This window comes from Myxine glutinosa, chromosome 13, assembly GCF_964187855.1.
Source record: "Myxine glutinosa chromosome 13, kmMyxGlut1.1, whole genome shotgun sequence".
NCBI lineage: Eukaryota > Metazoa > Chordata > Myxini > Myxiniformes > Myxinidae > Myxine > Myxine glutinosa.
The window spans coordinates 29,123,534-29,148,200 of NC_136273.1; the positions used below are offsets into that span (position 1 = coordinate 29,123,534).

The window sequence follows — 24,667 nt, forward strand, 5'->3', positions numbered from 1 at the left end:
AGGTAATGAACAAAATATACTGGATATGGGATTTGAACATGGGTGAGGTTCAGATAAGAACACGATGCAGGCCACAATGATATTGGGGGAAATTTCTCGTATTATTACTTGCTACTTATGTAATGTGACTACAACTCGCTGTTTCACTGTCCATGTCCGTGCCGGAACATTATCTTGTCTTTCGGCCAGACAGGCACAATGTGTTATATTACCTGGAGGTGTATTACAAATCGCAACGAATGCTTCAAGTGCCACTCGACCAAACAAAGGTTGGATGAAGAAGCGCGAACCTATTGAGCTCCTACGGTGACGTCCTTGGGAATATGGCGATTGTCATTAGACAACTGCAACCACGGCCCGTGTTAAAGCTCCTCTATTGATGCATGTCGACGTGAACTTTTCCAGGTTTCCTCGGTTCAGTACAGATTTAACCCTGTAATGTTGAACTCGGAGCCGCCCGCTGCCCACGGCGTTCTGCTTTTGAGTCCTTATGGCTGGATTTGGCCAGTGACCTGATTTGGTACGGATTGTTCTTTGTGAAGGTGCACTTGGCATCAACGAGCAGGTACAGTAATTCGTTTTCAGCCGATGCCACTCGCAACTCGAGCCCTTTTGGGGAGAGCACTGGGATTTGCTAATTGCAACCTGTAACGAGTCAGACAAGCTTCATCACCTAGGTGAACTGCCCTGGGACGTTGAATTATAGGTAAAAGACAGCTGTATGTGTTTCCACACTATGGTAAGAAATTGTGTTTTGGTTTTACATTTTATCCTTCTGGGTATATGTGTGGAACATTTGCCATCTCGGATGAACTTGTATTCCTGAATGTTTTGTTTCCTCGTTTTTCCCTCTTCATTGGTCTGTCCATTTCCCCCTTTTGTTGATCAAATAATTTCTCGCCTTTTCGAGCACGCACGAGGTGTTTTCTCCGTATCCTTGGATTTGTGCGTTTCTTGAATGACTGAGTCATAATTGAGATGTGTTTAAATCCTAATTGAGATTTGACTGGTAATACGACACGAGTTTTGATACGGCCTTTGTGTATTACCATATATATAATGCTTGCATTTGATCTGCGAACCTTCACTTCAGCTACGTGAAGTGAAACCTGTTATAAAGGTGTGCCCGTTGATCCTGTCTGGCGGTTTGAGGTGTTTGTGCCACCTCTACATGGCAATCTCAAGAAGTGACTGTAGTTACATGTTTGGCTCAGCATTGGCGTTGGCGACGACCTAAGTCTTTGTCGGTGTTGGCTCGGTATCAAAACGCCTGCGATTACGCAGTTGCACAACTTGCCAATCGATGCTCTGTGTGTCACTACTTCTTCTTTTCGCATTTAACAAATGATATCTGGGGTTATGAACTCCACATATATTTATAAAATAGATATATCCATATAATAGTGGGAAAGTATTGTCGCGCGATTGCCCCTCGGTTAAGACCAGGGAATCGCCGATGGAAACGAGCTTAACGAGGCGTCTGGGTCAATGGCGGATTTGCTATACCCGCGCGGGAGGAAGAAGGAAAGAGGAAGAAGTGGCGAGATTTACCTGATGGTCCACGCGCGTCTTCAACCTGAGGGAAATTATCAAAAACTCTCTTCCTCTCTCTCCTTGCACTGCCCTCTCTCCTCACCCCCAGGAGTACCTCTGGCTACGGCTTCCTCTCCGCTCCCACCTTTTGTTCATGTGTTCTGTACCGTCCCCCAAACAGTGATGACTCAATTTACATTTCTGACATGTCTGACAACATGGACCAACTTCTATCCACTCATCCCAACTCTCTTCCTCATATGTGGTGACTTCAACTGTCATCATGCCACCTGGTTGGGTGTGGGTTCCTTTCTCACCAGTCATGGCACCTCAGCAAAGGACTTCTGTGACTCACTGGGATTGACACAATCTGTCAATTTCCCGACCCGGATCTCAGCCAATTGGAGTATCTTCTCTTCTAGACTTGGTTATAACAAACTTCCCTGCTAATGTCTACTGCTCTTCTTCTGCTCCAATCGGTTCTTCTGATCATGTGCTTGTCAAAGTGGACATCTCTCTGGCCATTCTCAGAGAGCCTCCTCAGCGTCGACGAGTCTGGCATTTCACTCAGGCCGACTGGGATGGTCTTCAAGCAGCCATCAATCGTCTGGATTGGTCTCCCATCTCCACTGCCTCTGACATCAATTTTTTCTGGGAATTCTTCCAAAGCAAACTGCTCTCTCATGCACAGATTTATCCCATCTCGTCTTCAGTTGTCTTACCCTTCCTCCCGTCCATGGTACACTGAATCTTGTAGTGAGGCAGTTGCCCTGAAACAACTTGCCCTTGCCTCTTGGAAGGCTAATCCAACTGAAGGCAATCTCACTTCCTTCCACCAAGCTCGGAACAAGTGTGTGTCTACCCTCAGGAGTGCCAGGAAGCACTATCTCTCCTCACTCAAGAATGAACTCTCAAACCTGTCTCCTTCCTCCAAATCCTGGTGGTGTCTGGTCAAATCCATTTCTGGTGTTTGTGCCCCCTCCATCCCCTCCCTTACCTCAAATGGCCACACAGTTGACATCGCACGTGACAAAGCCGAATGCCTCAACTCTGTGTTTGCCTCAAAATCTTTAGTCCCAAACCCATCTCTCTCTGTTCCCACCTTTCCCAGTCGAACCCAACTGCTCCTGGACTCTGTGTCCTTCTCTCCTGACAAGGTGGAGGAGTTTTTGTCTAACCTCGACTCTGATTCTGCAACTGGACCAGACGGCATCAGCCCACGGGTCCTAAAATCCTGCTCTGCCGCTCTATCTCACCCTCTCTCTGTTCTTTTCACCCTATCTTTTGCTCAAGGTCAACTGCCAGCATCCTGGAAATCAGCAAACATTACCGCTTTACACAAAAAGGTGCAAAAACAGATCCTTGCAACTACAGACAAATCAGCCTGCTCCCAATTATCAGCAAAGTCATGGAATCCATCATTGCTTCGGATATGAAATCTTTCCTCTTCTCCAATGGCTTGATCTCTGATCATCTATTTGGTTTCAGACCAGGTCACTCTACTCTGGACATGCTGCTTCTGCTGTCTCAACAATGGATGGAGGTCCTCAATGCCAAACAGGAAATCAGAGCTGTCTCCCTTGACATATCACGTGCCTTCGATGCGGTCTGGCACCCAGCTCTGCTCACCAAATTCTCCTCCTATGGTATCCATGGAAATCTCCATGCATGGCTTGCGGACTTCCTCTCTGGTCGTAGTCAACGTGTGGCCCTCAATGGATTTCTCTCATCTCCCCTTCCTGTTCAGGCTGGAGTTCCCCAAGGCAGTGTGCTGGGCCCTGTGCTTTGTTTTATGTGTCGGCTTGTCTTTCTGTGTGATTAATGTTCGCTCTTTCACGAGCCTCGATCTTGTATACAAAAAAAAAAAAACCCAACGGATTTTGAATAGAAAGGGAAAATAATAAAAGTTTCTTTACAAGAACTATTCAGACAAGGAAACGCGATGGTAAAAACTAAATCCTAAATTGGGACGTCTGCACACCTCACTTCAAATACAGAACAATGGAAGGATGAATAAAATAAATCGTTATTTTGGTGTGATGCATCTTATCTGTCTAGCAGTCAGGTCTGTTCAGACTCGTCGTTCAGGCCCCGAGCATACAGTCTGAGCACGGCTCCGATCTTTGGGAACTGCTCGGCCGTCGGCGCGACCAGGCCTCGATGACACCGCTCGCGCGCCGCCAGGCCAACGTCCGCTGGTGCGCGGCAAGCCTCGCGTCCCCACGTGATGAATCACCAGGGCGGATGATCGTCGGCGCTGAACAGGCAAAGGTCCATACGGGAACGAGAAGGCAAGAAGGGAAGAGAAAGGCAGAGGCGAAGGGGCGAAGAGAGACTAAGGAAGAGGGTCGAAGAACGAAGAGATAAAATGTCGATCTCTTCTCACTTTTCTCAGACGTCCTCTGACGTCAGCTCTATCTCACCCAATCAGTGCGTCGTTTCTAGCCTTCCCAAATCTTCCGATCTCTTCCGTCCCCTCCCATTGGCCGAGCGCTTGGCGCCCTGCTTCCATGCCATTGGTCGGTGGCCAATCACAAGTCCTTCTTTACTCTCCAATAGGTGCTCTTGGTGTTGCTCGCCCCTCCCCCTCCTGTCAATCACGAGCTCTTCTGGGCGTGGCTATTGCCTGCCTGGCCGATGTCTGTTTGCCATGGCGTGGCCATGTACGCGGCCGCTTCCTGTTGGTTCTTCCGGTCAGTTTTATCGGCTTGTGGCGGAGGGGGAATTAATGTGTGCACTAATGGATCTATCTAATGTCTATAGGGATGTATTGCCATAAGGGACACCGGGATGTTCACAGAGGGGACGACACACAATGGAGTCTTATCCTTATTCCCTAGAACTATTTATCATGCCCCATTCCTCATAATGGGGACGAAGACGCACCTTAATCCGAACAAACCGCCTAAACAGAACTTATTACAGGTGAGGTTTCCTATCACGACAGACGAAGCATGATACCTATGCAGATCTACCGGGATCTATATATCGCCTACCCAACCGACATAACAGTATATTGCATGGATCATCTACTCTTCTGAGGATTTGTCCTGGGAAGCTGAAACATTCAGGGATTAATGAGACCAAAAGTTGTCTGTACAAGTTTCATTTGGCTCCAAGTTTTGAAGAAGATAAACATTTTTTTGGCCATCTTGGCATTTTATTCCTTGTGGGTGGGTGGGTTGGGAGGGTTGGGGGAGGGTGTACAATTGGAACTATCTGCCACAATGCATTAAATATGCCTATAAGCAGTACCCATGTTTTTGTTCGTCATACACGTAACCCGGGTTATTATTTACAAGGCAACGGTCTGTTGCCTATACACCGCCCAAATATAGACGTCAAAATAATGTCCTTGCACCTGTAACAAGAATGCCCATAGGGCAGGTACTCTGCTATGGTATGTGTGTGATATATATTTATAGTAGCTTAGCTCGCCTCACCATGCGTCATTACAGAGGAACGGGCTTGTTTTAGCTGAGGATAATGACTGTACCAGAGTTGCTGTGTTGTCATGATTTACACCAATCGTAATACAATTATTTTGCACAAATATATTTGTAGTGTTTGTGATATTACATTTTTATAAGCAATTTAGGTTGAAAAAAAAAAGAATTCAAAAAAATAACCCCTCGGTACATACATACGGGAGGGGTAGGTGCAGACTGGAAGTTTGGAACGGTTACACCTCACTGCCACAAAATTCAAAAACACCACCGCCACAACATTCAAAACCGCTCACCACCATGTAATTCAAAACCCCGCACCACCATGTAATTCAAAACCCCGCACCACCATGTAATTCAAAACCCCGCACCACCATGTAATTCAAAACCCCGCACCACCATGTAATTCAAAACCCTGCACCACCATGTAATTCAAAACCCCGCACCACCATGTAATTCAAAACCCCGCACCACCACGTAATTCAAAACCCCTCACCACCACGTAATTCAAAACCCCTCACCACCACGTAATTCAAAACCCCTCACCACCACGTAATTCAAAACCCCTCACCACCACGTAATTCAAAACCCCTCACCACCACGTAATTCAAAACCCCTCACCACCACGTAATTCAAAACACTTCACAACCACGGAAACAAAAGTTTGAGGGAGTAGTTCAGTGACAATACTGACACTGCCCAGATATGTAGATATATATACACAAAGAATTAAGTTAAGCACCCCTACACAACGAATTAAGGTAAGCACCCCCTAATATATATTCTTTGTGTATATGTATACATTGGCATATATTCTAAGGTATGTGAGATCAAATAATGATTGGTATGACATTAGCAATTATCCATTGATGAAATGCAGATGAGTGCACGCATCTGTGACGTAGGGTTGAGTCAGTGATCCGATCACGTGGGTCCTACACACGTTATTGACGCAAAGATCGCTAGAGGTCTTCTCAGAACAATGACTGTACGTTAGAAAACATAAACGTCATCCACACTGTCCGTGATGGACCTATAGCTCCATACTTAAATTGAGGTGAAAATATGCCTAAAATTCCCAAAAAATTTCACCTTAAATTATTCAGAATAACATATTGAAAACGGCATGATTGTTATGTTTTTATGTGACCATAATATCACTTCTCCAGAAAATATAGCAATATCATGGGTATATTACACTGTTTTGACGACAACAAACTTGTAACGTGCGAGGTTGTAAAAAAACGGGGGGGGGGTGCTTAACTTAATTCTTTGTGTATAGATCGAGGGTATATTCTGACTGTACCTGAGTTGCTGTTTTGTCATGGTTTTCTCCAATCATAATACAAACGATGATTTTGCACACATGTATTCGTAATATACGTGGTATTACATTTTATAAACAATTTAAGTCAAAAAAAAATTTCCCCAAAAAACATAAATAAATAAAAACTTTTTTATTAAATTTAAAAAAAAAATTAAAACAAAAATAATTTATTTAAACAAAAATACCCTGAGGACAGACACACGGGAGAGATAGGTGCATACGAGAAGTTTGGTACGATTTCACAAAAGTTTGAGGGAGTAGTTCAGTGACGACACAACACAGACAAATATATAATTTTGTTTGTTTTTTGTTTTTTGTTTAATACACATGCCATTGTCACTGGCTGTCTGTCTGCTTATGTTCCTTATGCATGGCCACATCTCTTATATTACAAACTCCAAACTCTGGGCACAAATACAACCTTGTGTGGAGGTAGATCACATACAGGGGTGCGTGCGGGGGGAGGGAGGGGCTGTGAATTATCTAGATAAATGTGTCGTCTCATCCCGTGGTGGTTGTGGAAGATATTACAATTTCCTTCTTTACCGGAGCAACGCTGAGGTTAAAGCACTCCTTGCATGGGTAAATTTATCCTCCTTTCATTCTCGGCCCCATTCCCCCCCTTCAAACCCCCCCAAATGGAGGTTTCTATCAAAGCCCCCCAAAAGATGTATATGCAATATATCTCCCCCCCCCCCATTCCCTCTCTGCTTCACCCCCTTCCCCTTCACCCCCCCCCCCCCAATTCCCATCCCTCCTTCCCCTCACCCTCCACCCCATCCTTCCCCCCCCCTCTCCCCTTCCCCCCTTCCAGCAGCAGAGACGTGACAACTAATTTGTCTGTCTGCGAAGCAACGGGTAGGCTCTTCCAGTATAAATGTAAAAAATATGTTTGCTTGATGTGCCCAGCCTTGAGAGAGGGACGGAGCTACAGTATTATATGGAAACTGGGAAAACCTGTGTATTGACACCGAAATGTGTGAATTGAAGAGGCTCAAAAGCAGAACACAAACAATTGCGAACTTCGAGGTGGTGGATGCACTTACTGAATTTTGTTTGCTCAACCATAAAAATGAAATTGCATGTAACCAAAATAGTCCCATTGAATGGGGATTCAGTTGGTATTGTAATAAATAGCCCTGAGTGGGTTGGAGGTGATCTCTTGAGGTTGTATTTAGGACATCTGCTGGTTTTGGGTGGGGGAGTTCCCCCTTTGGGAGCTTCCCTTATCCAAAATCGAATCCTGAGTGATTGTCTGGGCCATTGGGTTTCAGATCAATTGGTTGGTAAATAAGGGATGAGTAGGCATTCAAAGTTTGGGGCTAAACCTTCCAACCTCCCTCCTCCCCCCCCCCCCCTTCTGGGAGCCCCATGATCCAAAATCGAAGCCTGAGTGGTTGTGCGGTCCACCGTCTGTATTCCTGTGAAGTTTCAGAACAATCGGCTGGATAAGGGAGGAGGAGCAAAAATAGTAAATGGTGAACCAAGACAGACATCCGGACATGACCTATTTCATAAGTTCATCTCTTTGAGAATCGTGATGCGATAAGATGACCTAAAAGAGGGGAAGCATCCCCGTCACACACACTCTTCCCCTTGATATTTCCTTGTTTGTGTTTAACATGTTCATGGTTCACATAAATGTTATAGGTTCTGCAATTACTCCACAAAAATTCCCTCTTTTCCAGCATTCGCCTGTTGTTGTTTTTTCCCAAACTGCAATGTTCTCATGCCCTGATGCTTCTCTCCCCTTTCCCTCCAACTTTCCCCAGTGAGAGCAAACTTCCGGAGATGTCTTTGTTCGAGGAACCACTGGGGGAAGTAACAAGTGAAAGCTTTTGGGAGGTAACCAGCCAAAATCGCATGATACAGCTTGCATCACTGGGTTGACAGACGACTTACTCAGTCAGCTAACCATTACATATGTATATTTTTAATGCACCCAAAAACAATATGAACTATAACGGCACTCAGTAGAGAGCATACCTCTGCCAGGTGAACAGTTTACGGTTTGTATCCCAGAGTAAACCAGAAAATCACAATACAGAATCACATTTAATAAAAATCATCCGTCCACAACTTTTTGAGATATCCTGCTGTGTATCGTTTTTGGCCCTATCTCCCAATGGTGAAGAATCGCTTTAAAAATTCTACTAGCTGATCTGGATCCGTATCTTCACCAACATTGAATCAATTCCATTGTTACACACACAACCTGTCCAACATGTTTCGTCCAAATCCGTCCATAACTTTTTGAGATATCCTGCTATATGTTGGTTTTAGCCTGGTGTTGGCTTAGCGGTTAGGGTGCCGGCTTGGGATCCCAAGGTGCCGGCCTAGGTTCGAATCCCGGTCGATCGCTGAATTAACACCAGGGGGGTTGACTCAGCCTGTCATCCTTCCGAGGTCGGCAAATTGAGTACCAGCTTGCTGGGATGAATGATCACGGTGTGTACCCCGATTTAGAATAGGTACACCGTATCCCTGCGCATCGTAAGAGCATGACCAAGGGTTGGTGTCAGGAAGGGCATCCGGCCATAAAAACATTGCCTCAAACAGGGAACCATGATTGTCATGGGGCCCCCAAGGCTAACCCCCACTCTAGCGGGGAAAATGGCCTTAAAACGATCATTCATTCATTCATATATGTTGGTTTTAGCAATATCACTCAATGGTGAAGAATCACTTAAAGAAATTAAATAATTCTCATATCCGAATCCATATTCAGATCTTCACCAAAATCTAATAATTTCGTCCTTGTCACATATGCTACCTCTCTGCCAAATTTTGCCCGAATCCGTCAACTTTTTGAGATTTCTTGTTAACAAACAGAAGTGAAAACATAACCTCCATCCACTTTTGGTGGTGGAGGTAACAAGCCTGGGCGTTAACCATGCGAGGCCTCACGTGTATATAGATTATAGTAGATCTGAAAACGAACGAGCTATATGAAGTAGGTATGTGTGGAATCGCACACTTTCTGACACACGGTGCGACTACAATTGGGAACGGCCGAGGCTGACTATGTGCAGGACAAACGGGCCCACATCGGTCAATGCAGTTGCCTCCAATAGGGAATTGTACGACATGATACCTGTCCATATTCTAACCTGAAGGCTCTACTTTAGCAATAGGCCTAGTATTGCCCCAGCAGCTATGCTTGCAATGATATGTCTACGATCTCAGACTGAAATGTGACTGCTTCCCGTCACTCATTTTAAGACCCCAAATCGCCTCCTCTTAGCCCAACCTTATCGACCTTCTGTTCTCCAGGTGGGTAACTACAAGCACACCGTGCGCCGTGTGGATGATGGCTATCGCTTGTGCAGTGACATGATCAACTGCCTGCACGAACGCGGCCGTTTGGAAAAGGCCTATGCTCAGCAGCTACAAGAATGGGCCAAGAAATGGCGACCTAACATTGAAAAAGGTTTGTTTTCTATTATTATCAGTATCATCATCATTATTATTATTATTATTATTAGTCCCCTACCGGTGTACACCGGAGGGGACTATAGGTTTGCACGCCGTCCCTCCGTCTGTCAGTCCGTCAGTCCGTCACGCAAAGAACAGTTTTCCGAACTTTTTTTCTAAACGCTTAATGCTAATGATTTCAAACTTGGCACATGGTTTCCTCATGATAAGTTACAGGTCAGGTTCGAACTTCACGACGTTACGATCATTTTTAACAAAGTTATGGCACTTTGAACTTTGGTAATTCTGATAATTCTGATGATCCTTAACTCAGTGCCATTTTAAGTTTTAATTTCCTTTAAAAACCAATTTCTCTGCAATAATAGGACTGATTGAGATAAAATTTTCACCATATGATGGACGTGGTCTGTAGAATATTTTAATGGTAATTATGACGGCACAGGTCACGTGGTTCGGTCGCCATATTGTTTTTCGTGAAAACACGAAAACCCCTTTTTCTCTGCAACGGCTGAACAGATCGAGGCCAAACTTTTGCAGGCAGAATCGCATACCCGTGACGAACAAAAAAAGTCAGCGAGCATGCCGTCATGCGTCACATGGTTTCAGAGTTATGACGTTTTTAAGCATGAACCTTTAAAACCGAGCTCCTCCCTCATTTTTGATCCAATCGAGGGGAAACTTCACAGATCTGTTCAGCACTAAAATGTCCTTTTGGAATTTGCGATAGGGCACGTGGTTTGGCAGATATCGTTAATTAAACAAAAATATTTAAAAAAATGGATATCTCTTGTTTATTCTCGAGTTCTCCTCAAGCCGCACTGCGCGTCCTCAGCCTCGTCTCGCAAACGTCAACAGCGTGACACAGTGCGCGCTTTCCGGAGGGGCGGAACCAAGCCGAGCAACATATATATATATATATATATATATATATATATATATATATATATATATATACACCGATCATTGATCGTGAACCGGAAAATAGAATAAATTACTGATGGTTTCAGAGTTATGACGTTTTTAAGCATGAACCTTTAAAACCGAGCCCCTCCCTCATTTTTGATCCAATCGAGGGGAAACTTCACAAATCTGTTCAGCATGTCAGTCTACTAAAATGTCCTTTTGGAATTTGCGATAGGGCACGTGGTTTGGCAGATATCGTTAATTAAACGAAAATATTACAAAAATGGATATCTCTTGAATCTCTAGTACCTCAGACCGTGAGTTGGTAATAATTTATACTAGCCGAAACCCGTGGAACATCCCCGGAAGGGAGGATGTGGTGTATGGATAGAGTGTACCATTATGGATGGCATAGGGGATTTGCTTGTCTGAGTAAGAGTTAGGAAGAAAGATAAGAATGAAGAGTGCGTATATGAACAACGATCGCCGACACCCGCACAAATGCATGCTCTGGATTGTCCACTCGGTGGACGGCTTGCTTTCGCCTTCGCCTGTCCAATCAGCGGACGGCTTGCTTCGCCTTCGCCCAGCAGACGCCAATACGATGGCGTCGTAAGATGGCGTCGTATCGGCAGTTAATCGGATGCTTTTGGGCCACAACGTCGGCTAATTCAGATTTTTCGAGTATGGCTGTACGTGATAAACAAAGAGCGGTTCGTAGATCGTAAATCCATTAGTGCCGTGGGCATCGGGTCACTGGGTGCGGCGTAAAAGGGATAACAAAGTCGAGTCCTTACGCTATTATTATATAGATAATTCACACAGTGCAATACGTGCAGGCCGCTCCACGGAGCGACCTTGCGGGCTTATCAACGAGGCGAGGCGTGACACACATGTCTCAGCATACCTCAGATCAAGTTTGAAAACCAGCATCAACCGTGCATAAATTAGCATATTCGATCATTTTTGACAAAGTTATGGCACTTTGAACTTTGGTAGGGGACATGTATTGCAGCGCAATACTCAGAATGCTTGTTATTATTATTGTTACATTACTTCTTTTTTTTTTAACTTGCACCTGGATTTTATTTTTCTCAAATGCTTTTGCGCTGCATTTGTCATCGGTTTTGTTCTTCATTCTGCATTATGACTGAACATCGTCGTTTTGTCTGGCTGTTAATGAAGCTAAATTAGAGGCCTGAGGAAGACATGTAACACGTCTCAGGTAACATGTTCACTAGGGTGGTTTTTCAAAATTAAAGTTAGGTCATGCTCCGAACACGTAAAATTTTGTATGTATAAAAAAAACCCTTGTGGTGAAATTTTAAGCCATTTTTACTAAATTTAGGGGTTGCACACGGAGTTTGTAATTTCACATATTTGGCTCGCATAAATGTTTGGAGTTGATTATTTATTCTCCACTGCTATACTTGTGATTTTGACCATGACAGTTGACCTATGACCTTGCTATGTACTGCACATTTTGAAGTTGTTTTTAAGTTGATTGAATACAGTACAGCTGTACTCTTGTGTATGCAGTTGCTCTCATTGAAGAGTACAATCGTCTCCTAACAAGGGATGAACAGCAAACCCAGTATCTGCTTCAAGTTGTGACACACCATCGCAAGAGGTTTCCCGGTTGCGGGAAATCGACGCTTATCGGGCACAAACATTGAGTGGCTGGCAACCATGAGTCACTGTGCAACCCCTAAAACTTGATGTATTCAAAAAATATTTCACAGGCAGAAGTTTTACCTCGATACCCAAAAAAAATTAAAGGTTATGAGTAAAACAATTAAAAAAAAAAAAAAAAAATGTTTTGCCTTGTGCAGCTATGAACCACCCTAATGTTCACGAATGGCAAAAGGAGTTCCTTGCATCACAATTTGCTGTTAATAAATTTTGGTTTTGGTCTTTTACTCTAGAGCCGACCATTTAGCAAGCATGCAACAAACTGGGCTGCCTCCACCTAGGCTAGGCACTAATGTACTACCTATGAAAAGGTAGCATTTTGGCACTTACTTTTCCTAGGTAACATTTTGTGTTGTATTCTTTTATATACACAAAGAATTAAGTTAAGCACCCCTACACAAAGAATTAAGTTAAGCACCCCCTAATATATACCCTAATATATATGTTGGGACGACAAATTGCGAAGATGGTCCCTCCAATAGCCAATCTGGATGAATTGGAACGTGCATTACATCGGGAATGGAACAACCTGCCACAGCAACGCATACGACGGCTTACAGGGTCTATGAGACGTAGGGTTGAGTCAGTGATCCGATCACGTGGGTCCTACACACGTTATTGACGCAAAGATCGCTAGAGGTCGTCTCAGAACAATGACTGTACGTTAGAAAACATAAACGTCATCCACACTGTCCGTGATGGACCTATAGCTCCATACTTAAATTGAGGTGAAAATATGCCTAAAATTCCCAAAAAATTTCACCTTAAATTATTCAGAATAAAATATTGAAAACGGCATGATTATGTTTTTATGTGACCATAATATCACTTCTCCAGAAAATATAGCAATATCATGGGTATATTACACTGTTTTGACGACAACAAACTTGTAATGTGCGAGGTTGTAAAAAAACGGGGGGGGGTGCTTAACTTAATTCTTTGTGTATAGATCAAAACCAAATCTTGCTTCTACTTCCTTTCCCTTCCTCTCCTCGTGTCAATTCCCAGGCCCACAGTATGGTACCATAGCAAAAGCATGGATCGCCTTGTTAGCCGAGGCCGAGTCCAGGGCCGACCTTCACGCAGAGGTACGTTCTCTCCTCGTCCGGAGCGACGAGGAGCGGGTCCGTGCCTGGCAGAGAGACTCCTTCCACCGCGCCATGATGGGCACCTTCAAAGAGAGTCGGGACGTAGAGGAGGCCTTTCGTAAGGCCCAAAAACCCTGGGCCAAACGCCTAAAGGAGGTTTGCTGTATAATTTGTATTTGCCTCTGTTGTTATGCTTCTCCTAGATTAGAATGTTCCTTGCTTTGCTGATGAACCGTTTGGTTGTAGAGCCGAGTTGGTGGCACAAGTCGGATTTGTTCCACTGATCGCAGTCTTACGAGATTGTCCATTGTGGAGAAGCGGCGATTGCATTCCCACTTGCTCTTCTGCAGGTGGAGACTTCCAAAAAGGCCTATCACACTACGTGCAAAGAAGAGCGACTTGCTGAAAACCGTGAGGGTACGGCGCGGGCAGATTCGGCAATGGCTGCAGACCAACTCAAAAAGATTACAGACAAGCTGGACAAATGCAGACAGGACACGCTCAAGGTAGTTTCCACTCATTCTCAACTTCTTTCTCACCTCTAAGGGGTTTCTGAGCAGGCAGCACAGGTGTACAAGGTTGTAACCTACCTGTAATTTACTCGCTATGGAATTGGATGCTTCTCATCCTCATCCTCCTCCTTCGTCCTTGTCCTCTTCTTTTGTATACAGCACACTGCTGTGGGTTGCCTCATTTGCTGCAGGGGGAGGGGTAGAGGAGACGAGGAAGCTGTGCTGCTAATGCAGTGCCCCCGTAGGTTAGAACGGGTATTTTCAATTTGTTGAGGGTGCGACGATAGCTCGCCTACTCTTCACGCAGGACACGGTAGGATCTTTAAGGTCCACCAAATATTGCTCGCAGTGCATGGGGAACTGACTTTCCCAATGACACCGATACCTTATGTACCTTCTCTCCCACGAATGTACCTCAAGCTCAGGGGTTGACAGGATGGCCGAGAGCTATACGCACACTCACCTCTAAGCTGCCTAGCCTGGGTTTGAATCCCGACTCGGCTATAAACTGTCATTCCAGTGTTTCACAGGAAGGGTGATTCATCAATGCATGTGCCGCCACTCGGATGGATGGTAATCGGGCGTCCCGCCTGCCAGGATTCGTTGGTGGATGTTACAGATCCCAGGGTGTCCTTTGCGAAGAGTAGGTGAGCTATTGGTGGCATCATGACTGAATTACAAATTTCTGCCAGAACCAGCAGAGGGCACTTACTGCATCAGCAGCGCAGCCAATGCCGTCAGCCAATGGTGCTACCCCACAGTCTTGTGCTGCATGCGAACGAAGAAGAAAAACCTCAGGCCGAACGTTTTTAATTGACGAATTTGAAGGAAATGGCTGGTGCGCTGCATCTCCAGTTGCAGCAACATCCGGCCTGGTGGCTTCTTAACATGGATTTCATACTTTGCACACGAGGCTATGGTAAAATCTGTTAGGGTGTAAAGTATGTGTTCTCATCGAAGGCTAAATTGGGGTTTTGTCTTGCAAAATAGTTTCACAAAGACGTTTATAGTGACAACAACAACAGGCATTTTAAGGCCATTTTCCCTGCAGGAGTGGGGGTTAGCCTTGCTGTCCCCATGAAAATCTTCTCCATTTGCCCTATTTTCTGCATCTCTCCTTGTTGACCCCCTTGCCCGCATTTCTTCTTCGACCATCTTTAGACAAGCCTTTCTTGGTCTTCCCCGTCCTCTACTTCCTTCTACATTCATTTCCATCACTCTTCTCAACCAGTTACTTTCATCCTTCCTCAACACATGACCAAACCATCTCAAACTGTTTCTCTTCACAGCATCCATCACAGGCTCTATTTCCATCATCTTTCGCAATTCATCATTTGTCTTCCTCTCTCAACGATACTCCCACAACATCCACCGAACCATTCGCATTTCCACCCTTTCCAGCCTTCGTTGCTGCTTTACGTTCATTACCCATGTCTCGCTCCCATAAATCATAACACTTCTCAATCATGCAGCATACACCTTTCCCTTCAGCTTCAACGACACTCCCCTCCTCGTCAGCACGCCACTCAGTTCCAGAAACTTCTTCCATGCACATCTCACTCCAGCAACCGTTGCCGAGTCTGATCCACCTTCTCCATTCAGCATGTCTCAGAGGTAACAAAATGTATTCACACCTTCCAGCTTCACGCCGTCTCCAAGATCCAACTCAACATTTCCTCCATCTGCAGCTCCCTCTGTGCACACCTTACACTTGAATGTAGCTGCCACACTGGTTAATGACCCTCTCAAACCACTACATTTTTGATGAACCCACTCAGCGCACATTGTACATTGAATGGAATTCACTCCGACACCCTTCCTGCACACAGCACACGGCCACTTCCCAGTTATTTCCACCTCACCACATGCTTTACCACTTGCCTTCACCTTCAGACCTTTTGTCTCCATACATTACTTTCACTTGTTCATCTTCTCCTTCAGTCCATCCATACTTTCTGCAATCAACACCAGATCATCTGCATGCAACAACTCCCACGGTAAACCCTCTGTTACGTTCCGAGCCAGCACCTCCATAACAGCTACAAATAGTAGTGGACTTAGTACCGAACCCTGATGCACTCCCACCTTCACCTCAAACTCACCACTGTTCCCGTCCTTCGTCCTTACAGCTGTGCGCGCTCTTTTGTACATTTGTTACGGATTCATCACTTCCGTTGTGGTTTTCATCCACTTGAAACATTTCTGGTTCCATGTATTATTGTTGTGGTTTGAGGGAAATGATGGTTATTGTTGTCAAAAGGTAAAAAGGTTAATGTTTTGAATGAAACCGGAACCGGACGACGACAAAGCGGAAGGAGAAGAAAAGGGGGCGGAGCGAGAGAGGTCGGACAAGAAAGCTGAGTTGCTCCGGGTTCTGAAGCGAACGCTGGCGAGCAAGAGTCCCTAGCGAACTTTCGGGTTGACGGGAAAGGAATTCCTGCGACCGAGTTGTCATCGCTGTGACAGATTATCCTGCGTGTCAGGTTTTGCTATCGATTCAGGAGAGAATCATCGCCGTGCTGGTGCGCCACGAGACAGGGCCGTCGGCCATTTTGACTCACGCAGGACTTGTGCTTCGCTCGCGGTTTCGTTTCTTTTCGAACATTTTCACCGCATTCATACGTCGATCTGGGGCATGTGTGTGACGTGGCTTTTTGAAGGCTAATTCGTCCATACCCGAGGGTATGAGCTCTCAGTCGCCTGTAGGGCGCCTTTGGATTTCCCAGTCGCCTTGAGGGCGCCTTTGTACAGCTTCGGCTGTGTGACTGTTCTTGCCATCCGCACGGGATTCTGGTTTCGAGTGGACCTTGTTCTAGCGATCGCTGGAGCGAATCAACTGTGGTTTGAAGCCGGGAATAAGAGACATTGGGGAGGTTCTGGTTTCACTCACTTGGAGCACAGTGAGTTATATATTATAACACTGATGGTACCATCATAGAATATTGATTGTACTTAACTTTTGATTCATATTATTGGTGTATGGTTATTCTTGTGTGATCTTAATACAATATTTGTTTGCGAGTAACAATTGGTTGTGGCTTCACCATTGATGTTTGACATACAGAATAACACATTTTTTTGCCGTGACTCCTCTCGGGGCTCGGAGGTACACCGTGACCAGGGGGTCGGGGAGGAGCACGTAACAGAAATTGGGGGCTCGTCCAATTGACTCGGGGGGGGGGGGGGGGGGGGGGGCTCGAAATTGGGTCTTCGTCCAGGATTAAATTCCCTGATAACATTCGTCCGGGATAGAATTCCCTAGCATTCCCAAAATTCCCAAATGTTGAATTTTTTCCCCAACATTCCCAGTTTTTCAAAAAAATAAAAATGGAAAATTCTTTGTGTGAAGGTTAACAGGTGTTAACTGATAGTCACCATGGTGTTTGACGCAGGAAAGTTTGCGGCGTCCCCTAATGAGGCACAGTTCCAAGCATTAAAAAAATCTGAGCTCTTGATATTGGCCAGACATTTTAACTTGGAGGTCCGAGTTAGTATGAAGAAGGCAGAGATGCAGACATTGGTGGTAGAATCTCTGGTGGGACAGGGAACATGGACAGAGGTAGCCTTGGATTGGTTGCCCGAGGAAAAAGAAAATGTGGAGCTCTGGAAAACGGAGATGCAACTGCAGAGCCAGGAAAGGTTAAAAGCAGAGGAAAGGAGAGCTGCAAGAGAACTCGAGGAGAGAAGAGCAGAGGAAAGGAGAACAAAGGGAACTCGAAGAAAGATGAGAAAAAGAAAGAGCAGAGGAGAGGAGAGCCGAAAGGGAGTTAAAGGAATGTGACATGGTGTGTCAGAAGGAAATTGAACTCAAGAAGTTGGAATTAATGAGAGAACGGGGAGAGGTAGCATCCATGCCGGCTAGTTCGACAACTAGTCAGAACTCTTGGGATGTTGGTAGGCATGTGAGGCTCGTTCCACCCTTTAATGAAAAGGAGGTAGCCAAGTTTTTTTTACACTTTGAGAAAGTGGTTCAAATGCTAAAATGGCCTGTGGAGTCCTGGACTATGTTAGTGCAAAGTGTTCTGGTGGGTAAAGCTCAAGATATATTTTTGGCTTTACTGATTGACCAATGTGCAGATTATGAGATAGTGAAGAAAACCATTCTCAAGGCCTATGAATTGGTCCCTGAAGCTTACCGGCAAAAATTCCGGAACGCCAGGAAGAGGGAGAGTGAGACCCATGTTGAGTTTGCCAGAATGAAAGAAACCATGTTTGATCGGTGGTGTGATTCGAAAGGGGTTGGGAAAGACTTCAAACTGTTGCAACAATTGATCTTGGTGGAGGAATTCAAACAGTGTGTCCACAAGGACATTAAAGTACATCTGGAGGAAAAGAAGGTACCAGAGTTGTACGAGACAGCAACTGTAGCAGATGACTATGCCTTGACACACAGGATGGGGTTCCACAAACCTAACCTCCCACCTAGAGTTCGCCACGGGAGTTATGGTACATCCGGTGCGGAGAACGAAAATTCATGGGGGCGGCCTAGAGATGACTGAGGACAACTGATACTGCCACTTTTAGGGATCAGAAGACTACAGTTCCAAGACAGACTTATCTTCCGGGGTGCTCGAGACAGACCACGAGTTTCTCCTCCGGGCCTACTTGCGCTTTTTGCAAGAAACCTGAACACTTGATGTCCCAATGTTATGCTCTGGAAAGGAAAAATCAGGAGCTGAGTCAGACTAGTACAACTCCGAATGCATTGGCAAATGTGAGAAATCGTCCTTGGAGGACAGTGCCTTGTGAAGGTTCCCATGCCAAAGTTATGGCATCACAGAACAACTTTGTTCAAGAGGGTTACAAACCTTTTATTTCAGAGGGGTTTGTGTCACTGGATGGAGAGGTGGCTTACCAGAGACCTGTTAGGGTATTGAGGGACACAGGAGCACATCAATCTTTGATGCTTGAAGGCATTTTGCCATTGTCAGAGAAGACGGCAACTGGTGTTAGTGTTCGTTTACAGGGGGTTGGTGGCTATGTTAGAGCCCCACTTCGTCATCCATTTGCAGTCTGATTTGGTGTCAGGACCGGTCACCGTAGGTTTACAAGCCACTCTTCCTGTAGAAGGAATATCTTTTGTTATCGGGAATGATTTGGCCGGTGGTCAAGTTTCTGGTAACCCGATGTTTGTTGAAAAGCCTAGTATGAAAAATAACTGCACAGGTAGAGCATGAGATTCCGGGTATCTTTCCATCCTGTACCGCAACTTCGTGTTATGGGTAGGAAGCGCTCTGAAGAGAAGAGGAAGGTACTGACATCACGCTTTGCACAGGCATGTCTTGTCAGGTACCCAGAAACTAAGTGTCCGCACACACAAGTCAGGGATGGAGGCAATGTTGGCAAGCTCTTTGTAGGTGGACTGAACTTCAAAACAAGGGAAGTTGTTCTGGACCCTGTCTTCGGCCAATATGGACCACTCTTGGAAGTGCGGCTGATAAAAGACAGGGAGACGCAAAAGTCAAGAGGGTTTGGCTTTGTCACGTTTGAAAACACAAAGGATGCTAAAGATGCAGAAAAGGATTTGAATGGCAAAGATTTGGATGGTCGGACCTTAATAGTAGAGAAGGCAGGCCATGGGCGTCAAGGGGGCTGCAGAGGAGGAAAACGTGGAGGTAGTTTCAGGGGTGGCTATGGCTCCCGGGGTGGAAGGAATAGTTTTAGTGGTGGCCGCAGTCGAGGTTACTATGGAGGCTCCCAGAGTTACGGCAGCTTCCGAAGGAATGATTATCAGGGTAGTGGCCGGGAAGGAGACCGCTATTCACGTGACTACAGCGACGAGCGCTCCAACCGTGATTATTATGAAAGTTAGGAAGAGTTTGAAGCACTGAATGCTGCGGAGCAGCCGAGCCAAGATTCCTACACGGATTAACCATGAACTCCACGTTCCTAAAGGCGTCCATGTAGTGGATACTTCCAGGCCTCACCACCCAACCACCATGAAACCTGGCTCTCAGCTCGGCTTCCCTAAAAAAGTGCTATAGATTTGCTTGACTTTGGATTTTTGATCACACCTCCTTAACCTTCATTCAAAAAAAATGAAAAATAAAATTAGAGGTTGATGAGATGGAGTTTGGCTTTGCAGGAGTTCAACTTGGAAATTGAGCATGTAAAGGGCAGGGACAATGTCGTTGCTGATTTGTCCAGAGTGACCTAACTTTGGAATTCTCTGTAGGTTGTTTGAAGTTTTGTTGCTTTATTTTTGGGAAATATTGATTATTGGCTCACGGGAATTGATGATTTGGGTGTGAGTTTACTTTTGTTTGTTGCAAGAGTTTTGCCTACAAAAAGTTTTCACTATGTTCACACTTTCTTTCTTGAGGGGGGGAAGTGTTACGGATTCATCACTTCCGTTGTTGTGGTTTTCATCCACTTGAAACATTTCTGGTTCCATGTATTATTATTGTTGTGGTTTGAGGGAAATGACGGTTATTGTTGTCAAAAGGTAAAAAGGTTAATGTTTTGAATGAAACCCAAATCGGACGACGACAAAGCGGAAGGAGAAGAAAAGGGGGCGGAGCGAGAGAGGTCGGACAAGAAAGCCGAGTTGCTCCGGGTTCTGAAGCGAACGTTGGCGAGCAAGAGTCCCTAACGAACTTTCGGGTTGACGGGAAAGGAATTCCTGCGACCGAGTTGTCATCGCTGTGGCCGATTATCCTGCGTGTCAGGTTTTTCTCTCAATTCAGGAGAGAATCATCGCCGTGCTTGTGCGCCACGAGACCGGACCGTCGGCCATTTTGACTCACGCAGGACTTGTGCTTCGCTCGCGGTTGTTTCTTTTCGAACATTTTCACCGCATTCAGACGTCTATCTGGGTCGTGTGTGTGACGTGGCTTTTTGAAGGCTAATTCGTCCATACCCGAGGGTGTGATCTCTCAGTCGCCTGCAGGGCGCCTTTGGATTTCCCAGTCGCCTTGAGGGCGCCTTTGTACAGCTTCGGCTGTGTGACTGTTCTTGTCATCCGCACGGGATTCTGGTTTCGAGTGGACCTCGTTCTAGCGATCGCTGGAGCGAATCATCTTTGGCTTGAAGCCGGGAATAAGAGACAATGGGGATGTTCTGGTTTCACTCACTTGGGGCACAGTGAGTTATATATTACTAGGGCATTGCCCGTACTATATCTATATCTAAAATTATATCCCCCCCCTCTATTTACATGAAATGGTTTGGTCCAAAGCGAACGGCTTGCGAGTACGGTGACAATCCCCCCCCTCTATTTACATGCAATGGTTTGGTCCAAAGCGAACGGCTTCCGGAGTTTGGTAAAGAAATCGCCATCGCGTGCACAAACGCGCAGGAAAGCGAATGAATCGCAAATTCGGTTTTATTAGTTTTAAAACATAGTTTAACGCCAACATAGTTTGCAAACGTGAAATAAATGAATACGCTCTCAAATGTGCCATCCGAGGCAGAGTGTGTCCGCCACGTTCGGCACACGCGATAGTTCGCTGCTCTCTGATTGGTTGAATCGTTTTTTGGACATAGCTCGGTAAGTAATTGTCCGATTAATATGAAACCTTGAAAAGGCACATCCTCGGGTCCCCAGCAATATACCTGGCAAGTTAAAAGTATATCGGACCCGTGGTTGTCGAGAAACAGCGGTCACAGACAAACAGACGTACAGACGTACAGACGTACAGACGTACAAACGTACAGAGATTACTGGAATTATAGATAGATAACACTGATGGTACCATCATAGAATATTGATTGTACTTTAACTTTTGATTCATATTATTGTTGTATGGTTATTCTTGTGTGATCTTAATACAATATTTGTTTGTGAGTAACAATTGGTTGTGGCTTCACCATTGATCTTTGACATACAGATACAACAACAACAACAACATGCATTTCAAAAGGCCATTTTCCCTGCTAGAGCGGGGGTTAGCCTTGCGGTCCCCATGACAATCTTCTCCATTTTGCCCTATTTTCTGCATCTCTCCTTGTTAACCCCGTTGCCCGCATTTCTTCTTCCACCATCTTTAGCCAAGTCTTTCTCGGTCTTCCCCGTCTTCTACTTCCTTCTACATTCATTTCCATCACTCTTCTCAACCAGTCACTTTCATCCTTCCTCAACACATGACCAAACCATCTCAACCTGTTCCTCTTCACAGCATCAATCACAGGCTCTATTCCCATCATCTTTCGCAATTCATCATTTGGCATCTTTGACATACAGATAAACATTTTTCTGCCGTGACTCCTCTCGGGGCTCGGAGGTACACCGTGACCAGGGGGTCGGGGAGGAGCACGTAACACATTGCCATCACTATTCTGATCAACCATTCCTCCACTCCTAACCTCCTCAATGCCCATGTCACTACTTCACGTGGAACCCTATCAAATGCTTTCTCCAGATCAACAAACCCAAGAAACAACTTCTTCCTCTTCTCCATGTACTTCTCCTGCAACTGCCTCACAATAAAAAGCACGTCTGTCATTCCTCTTCCTGGCATAAATCCAAACTGCATTTCGTCAATCTTCACTTTCTTCCTTATCCTCCTCTCCAACACCCTTTCCAATACCTTCATTCCATGCTCCAATAACTTTATCGCTCGATACGAGCCACACTCCAGATGGTCACCTTTCCCCTTTTATAGAGGGATGGGAGTACTCAGTTCCAAATCCACTGGAATGCGGCCTTCTTTCACCACAAGATTGCAGATCTCTGTCATTCTCTTCACACCCCAATTTCCCGCTGCCTTCAACATATCTCCCACAACTCCCGTCGGCCCTCCCGCTTTTCTACTCTTCATTACTTTTATCGCTTTCTCAACTTCCTTCTCGGTTATCTTCTCTGCCGGTCCTAAAACTGGGTTACTCTCTATGTTGCCATCCCATTCATTCTCTGCATTCAACAGCATTTACACATATCTTTTCCATCTTCCTTTAATTCCATCTGGGTCCACAACGATTTGTCCCACTTCATCCTTCAAGTAACTCACCCCCATCACATCACACCTCTCTTTTGCTATCTGCTTTGCAATCCTCAATACCGCTCTCTGACCCTCTTCCAAATCAAAGCGTTCTCCGAACATTTTCCTACATGCCTCCTGCGCCTTTGCTACCTCTTTCTTTGCAGCCTTCTTGGCTGCCTTATAACTTTCATGCTCTGCCTTTTCTGCTCCCGTACCCTTCGCCTTCTGCCACTCCTTGAACTTCTTCCTCTTCTCGTCAATCTTCTTTCCAACTTCATCATCCCACCACCATGTTTCCGATTGCCTCGGTGGTCCTTTTGTCCATCCACATACCTCACCAACGGCTCCCAACAGACTATCTCTCATTGACATCCAACCACTTTCAAGCTCAATCACATCATCCTTTACCATACTCAGCCTCTCTTTTAATGCCTCCCTCACTGTCACCTCTTTCAACCTCCACACCTTCATTCTCAGTTGGTACTTCACCCGCTGAACTCTCCTCGCACCTTTCACCCTTATGGCGCAGACAACCAAGTGGTGCTGTGAAACAGCCTCCTCCCCCGGGATCACCTTTGTGTCCCGGAGGTGCCCCCTATCTCGCCTACGCACCAGCAGGTAGTCAACGGTTGTCGTCGACCCACCTGACGTGTATGTAACAAGCTTATTATCCTCTTTCTGGAACTGAGTATTACAAATCAGCTCCATCAGCAAACTCCAAAATCCTTTCACCTTCTCCATTTCTCACACCATATCCGTAACCCCCATGAACTCCCTCAAAACCGCCCATACTCCTTCCCACATGTCCATTTAGGTCTCCTCCTACCACAACAACTCCCTTATCTTTCACGTTTTCCATCAGCTTCTCTATTGCACAGCTGAACTTGTCCTTCTCTTCATCGCTCCGACCAACCTGCGGAGCATATCCTGAGATCACGTTCTCCAAGAGCTTTCCAATCATTTTCACCATCAAGGCTATATGAATGTTTATAGTGAGGTGACGGAAATTGTTAAAAACTTTGTAAAAAGGGAAAAATTTAAGTTTAAGTTTGAATTGTTTAGCTTATCAGGATGATTGTCACTTAGGCAAACTCGTGTGTGATTAGGATTTAGTTATTGGCTGGACACGGGTATGCTTCCCCCATTATATATAGATAATTATCAATGATCAATAATTACCTTCGCAAAAGCGGAAGGTTATGTTTTGATCGCTGTGTATTTATTTGTATGTCTGTCTGTGTGTATGTTAATCGCATAACTCAAAAAGTATTCAACCGAATTGCATGAAATTTGGTGGGATGATTGGTTATTATACGGGACACATTTGATTAGATTTTGGGAAACAGATTTGCTCAAATTCTGACTATTTTTAACTCGATCGTATTTCACTCAAAGTTATGAGCGACTGAAGAAGAAGATGTCCATCCAGGACGTCATCACTATAACGCGATCTCCCGCGATCATTTCAACCTCAAAAAAAATTATAATTGCAGATTTGACAATAGATGAGGCATATTAACAAACGAATGAAACAGATTTGCTCAAATTCTGACTATTTTTAACTCGATCGTATTTCACTCAAAGTTATGCGCGACTGAAGAAGAAGCTGTCCATCCAGGACGTCATCACTATAACGCAATCTCCCGCGATCATTTCAACCTCAAAAAAAATTATAATTGCAGATTTGTCAAGAGATGAGGCATATTAACAAACGAATGAAACAGATTTGCTCAAATTCTGACTATTTTTAACTCGATCGTATTTCACTCAAAGTTATGAGCGACTGAAGAAGAGGATGCCCATCCAAGAC

At 45.1% G+C, this 24,667-nt stretch overlaps 1 protein-coding gene across 2 annotated transcripts in view; it reads left to right on the forward strand.

Annotated features, from left to right (window-relative positions):
* Positions 1-24,667, forward strand: part of LOC137438767 (protein kinase C and casein kinase substrate in neurons protein 2) — a 58,257-nt gene that overhangs the window by 21,691 nt on the left and 11,899 nt on the right. For both annotated transcript variants that reach the window (XM_078767217.1, XM_068134105.2), the window contains exons 2-5: positions 8,079-8,151; positions 9,580-9,736; positions 13,345-13,580; positions 13,775-13,930. In XM_078767217.1, the coding sequence (XP_078623343.1) occupies positions 8,098-8,151; positions 9,580-9,736; positions 13,345-13,580; positions 13,775-13,930 (603 nt within the window). In that variant the 5' untranslated portion in view covers positions 8,079-8,097. The remainder of the gene's footprint in view (positions 1-8,078; positions 8,152-9,579; positions 9,737-13,344; positions 13,581-13,774; positions 13,931-24,667) is intronic.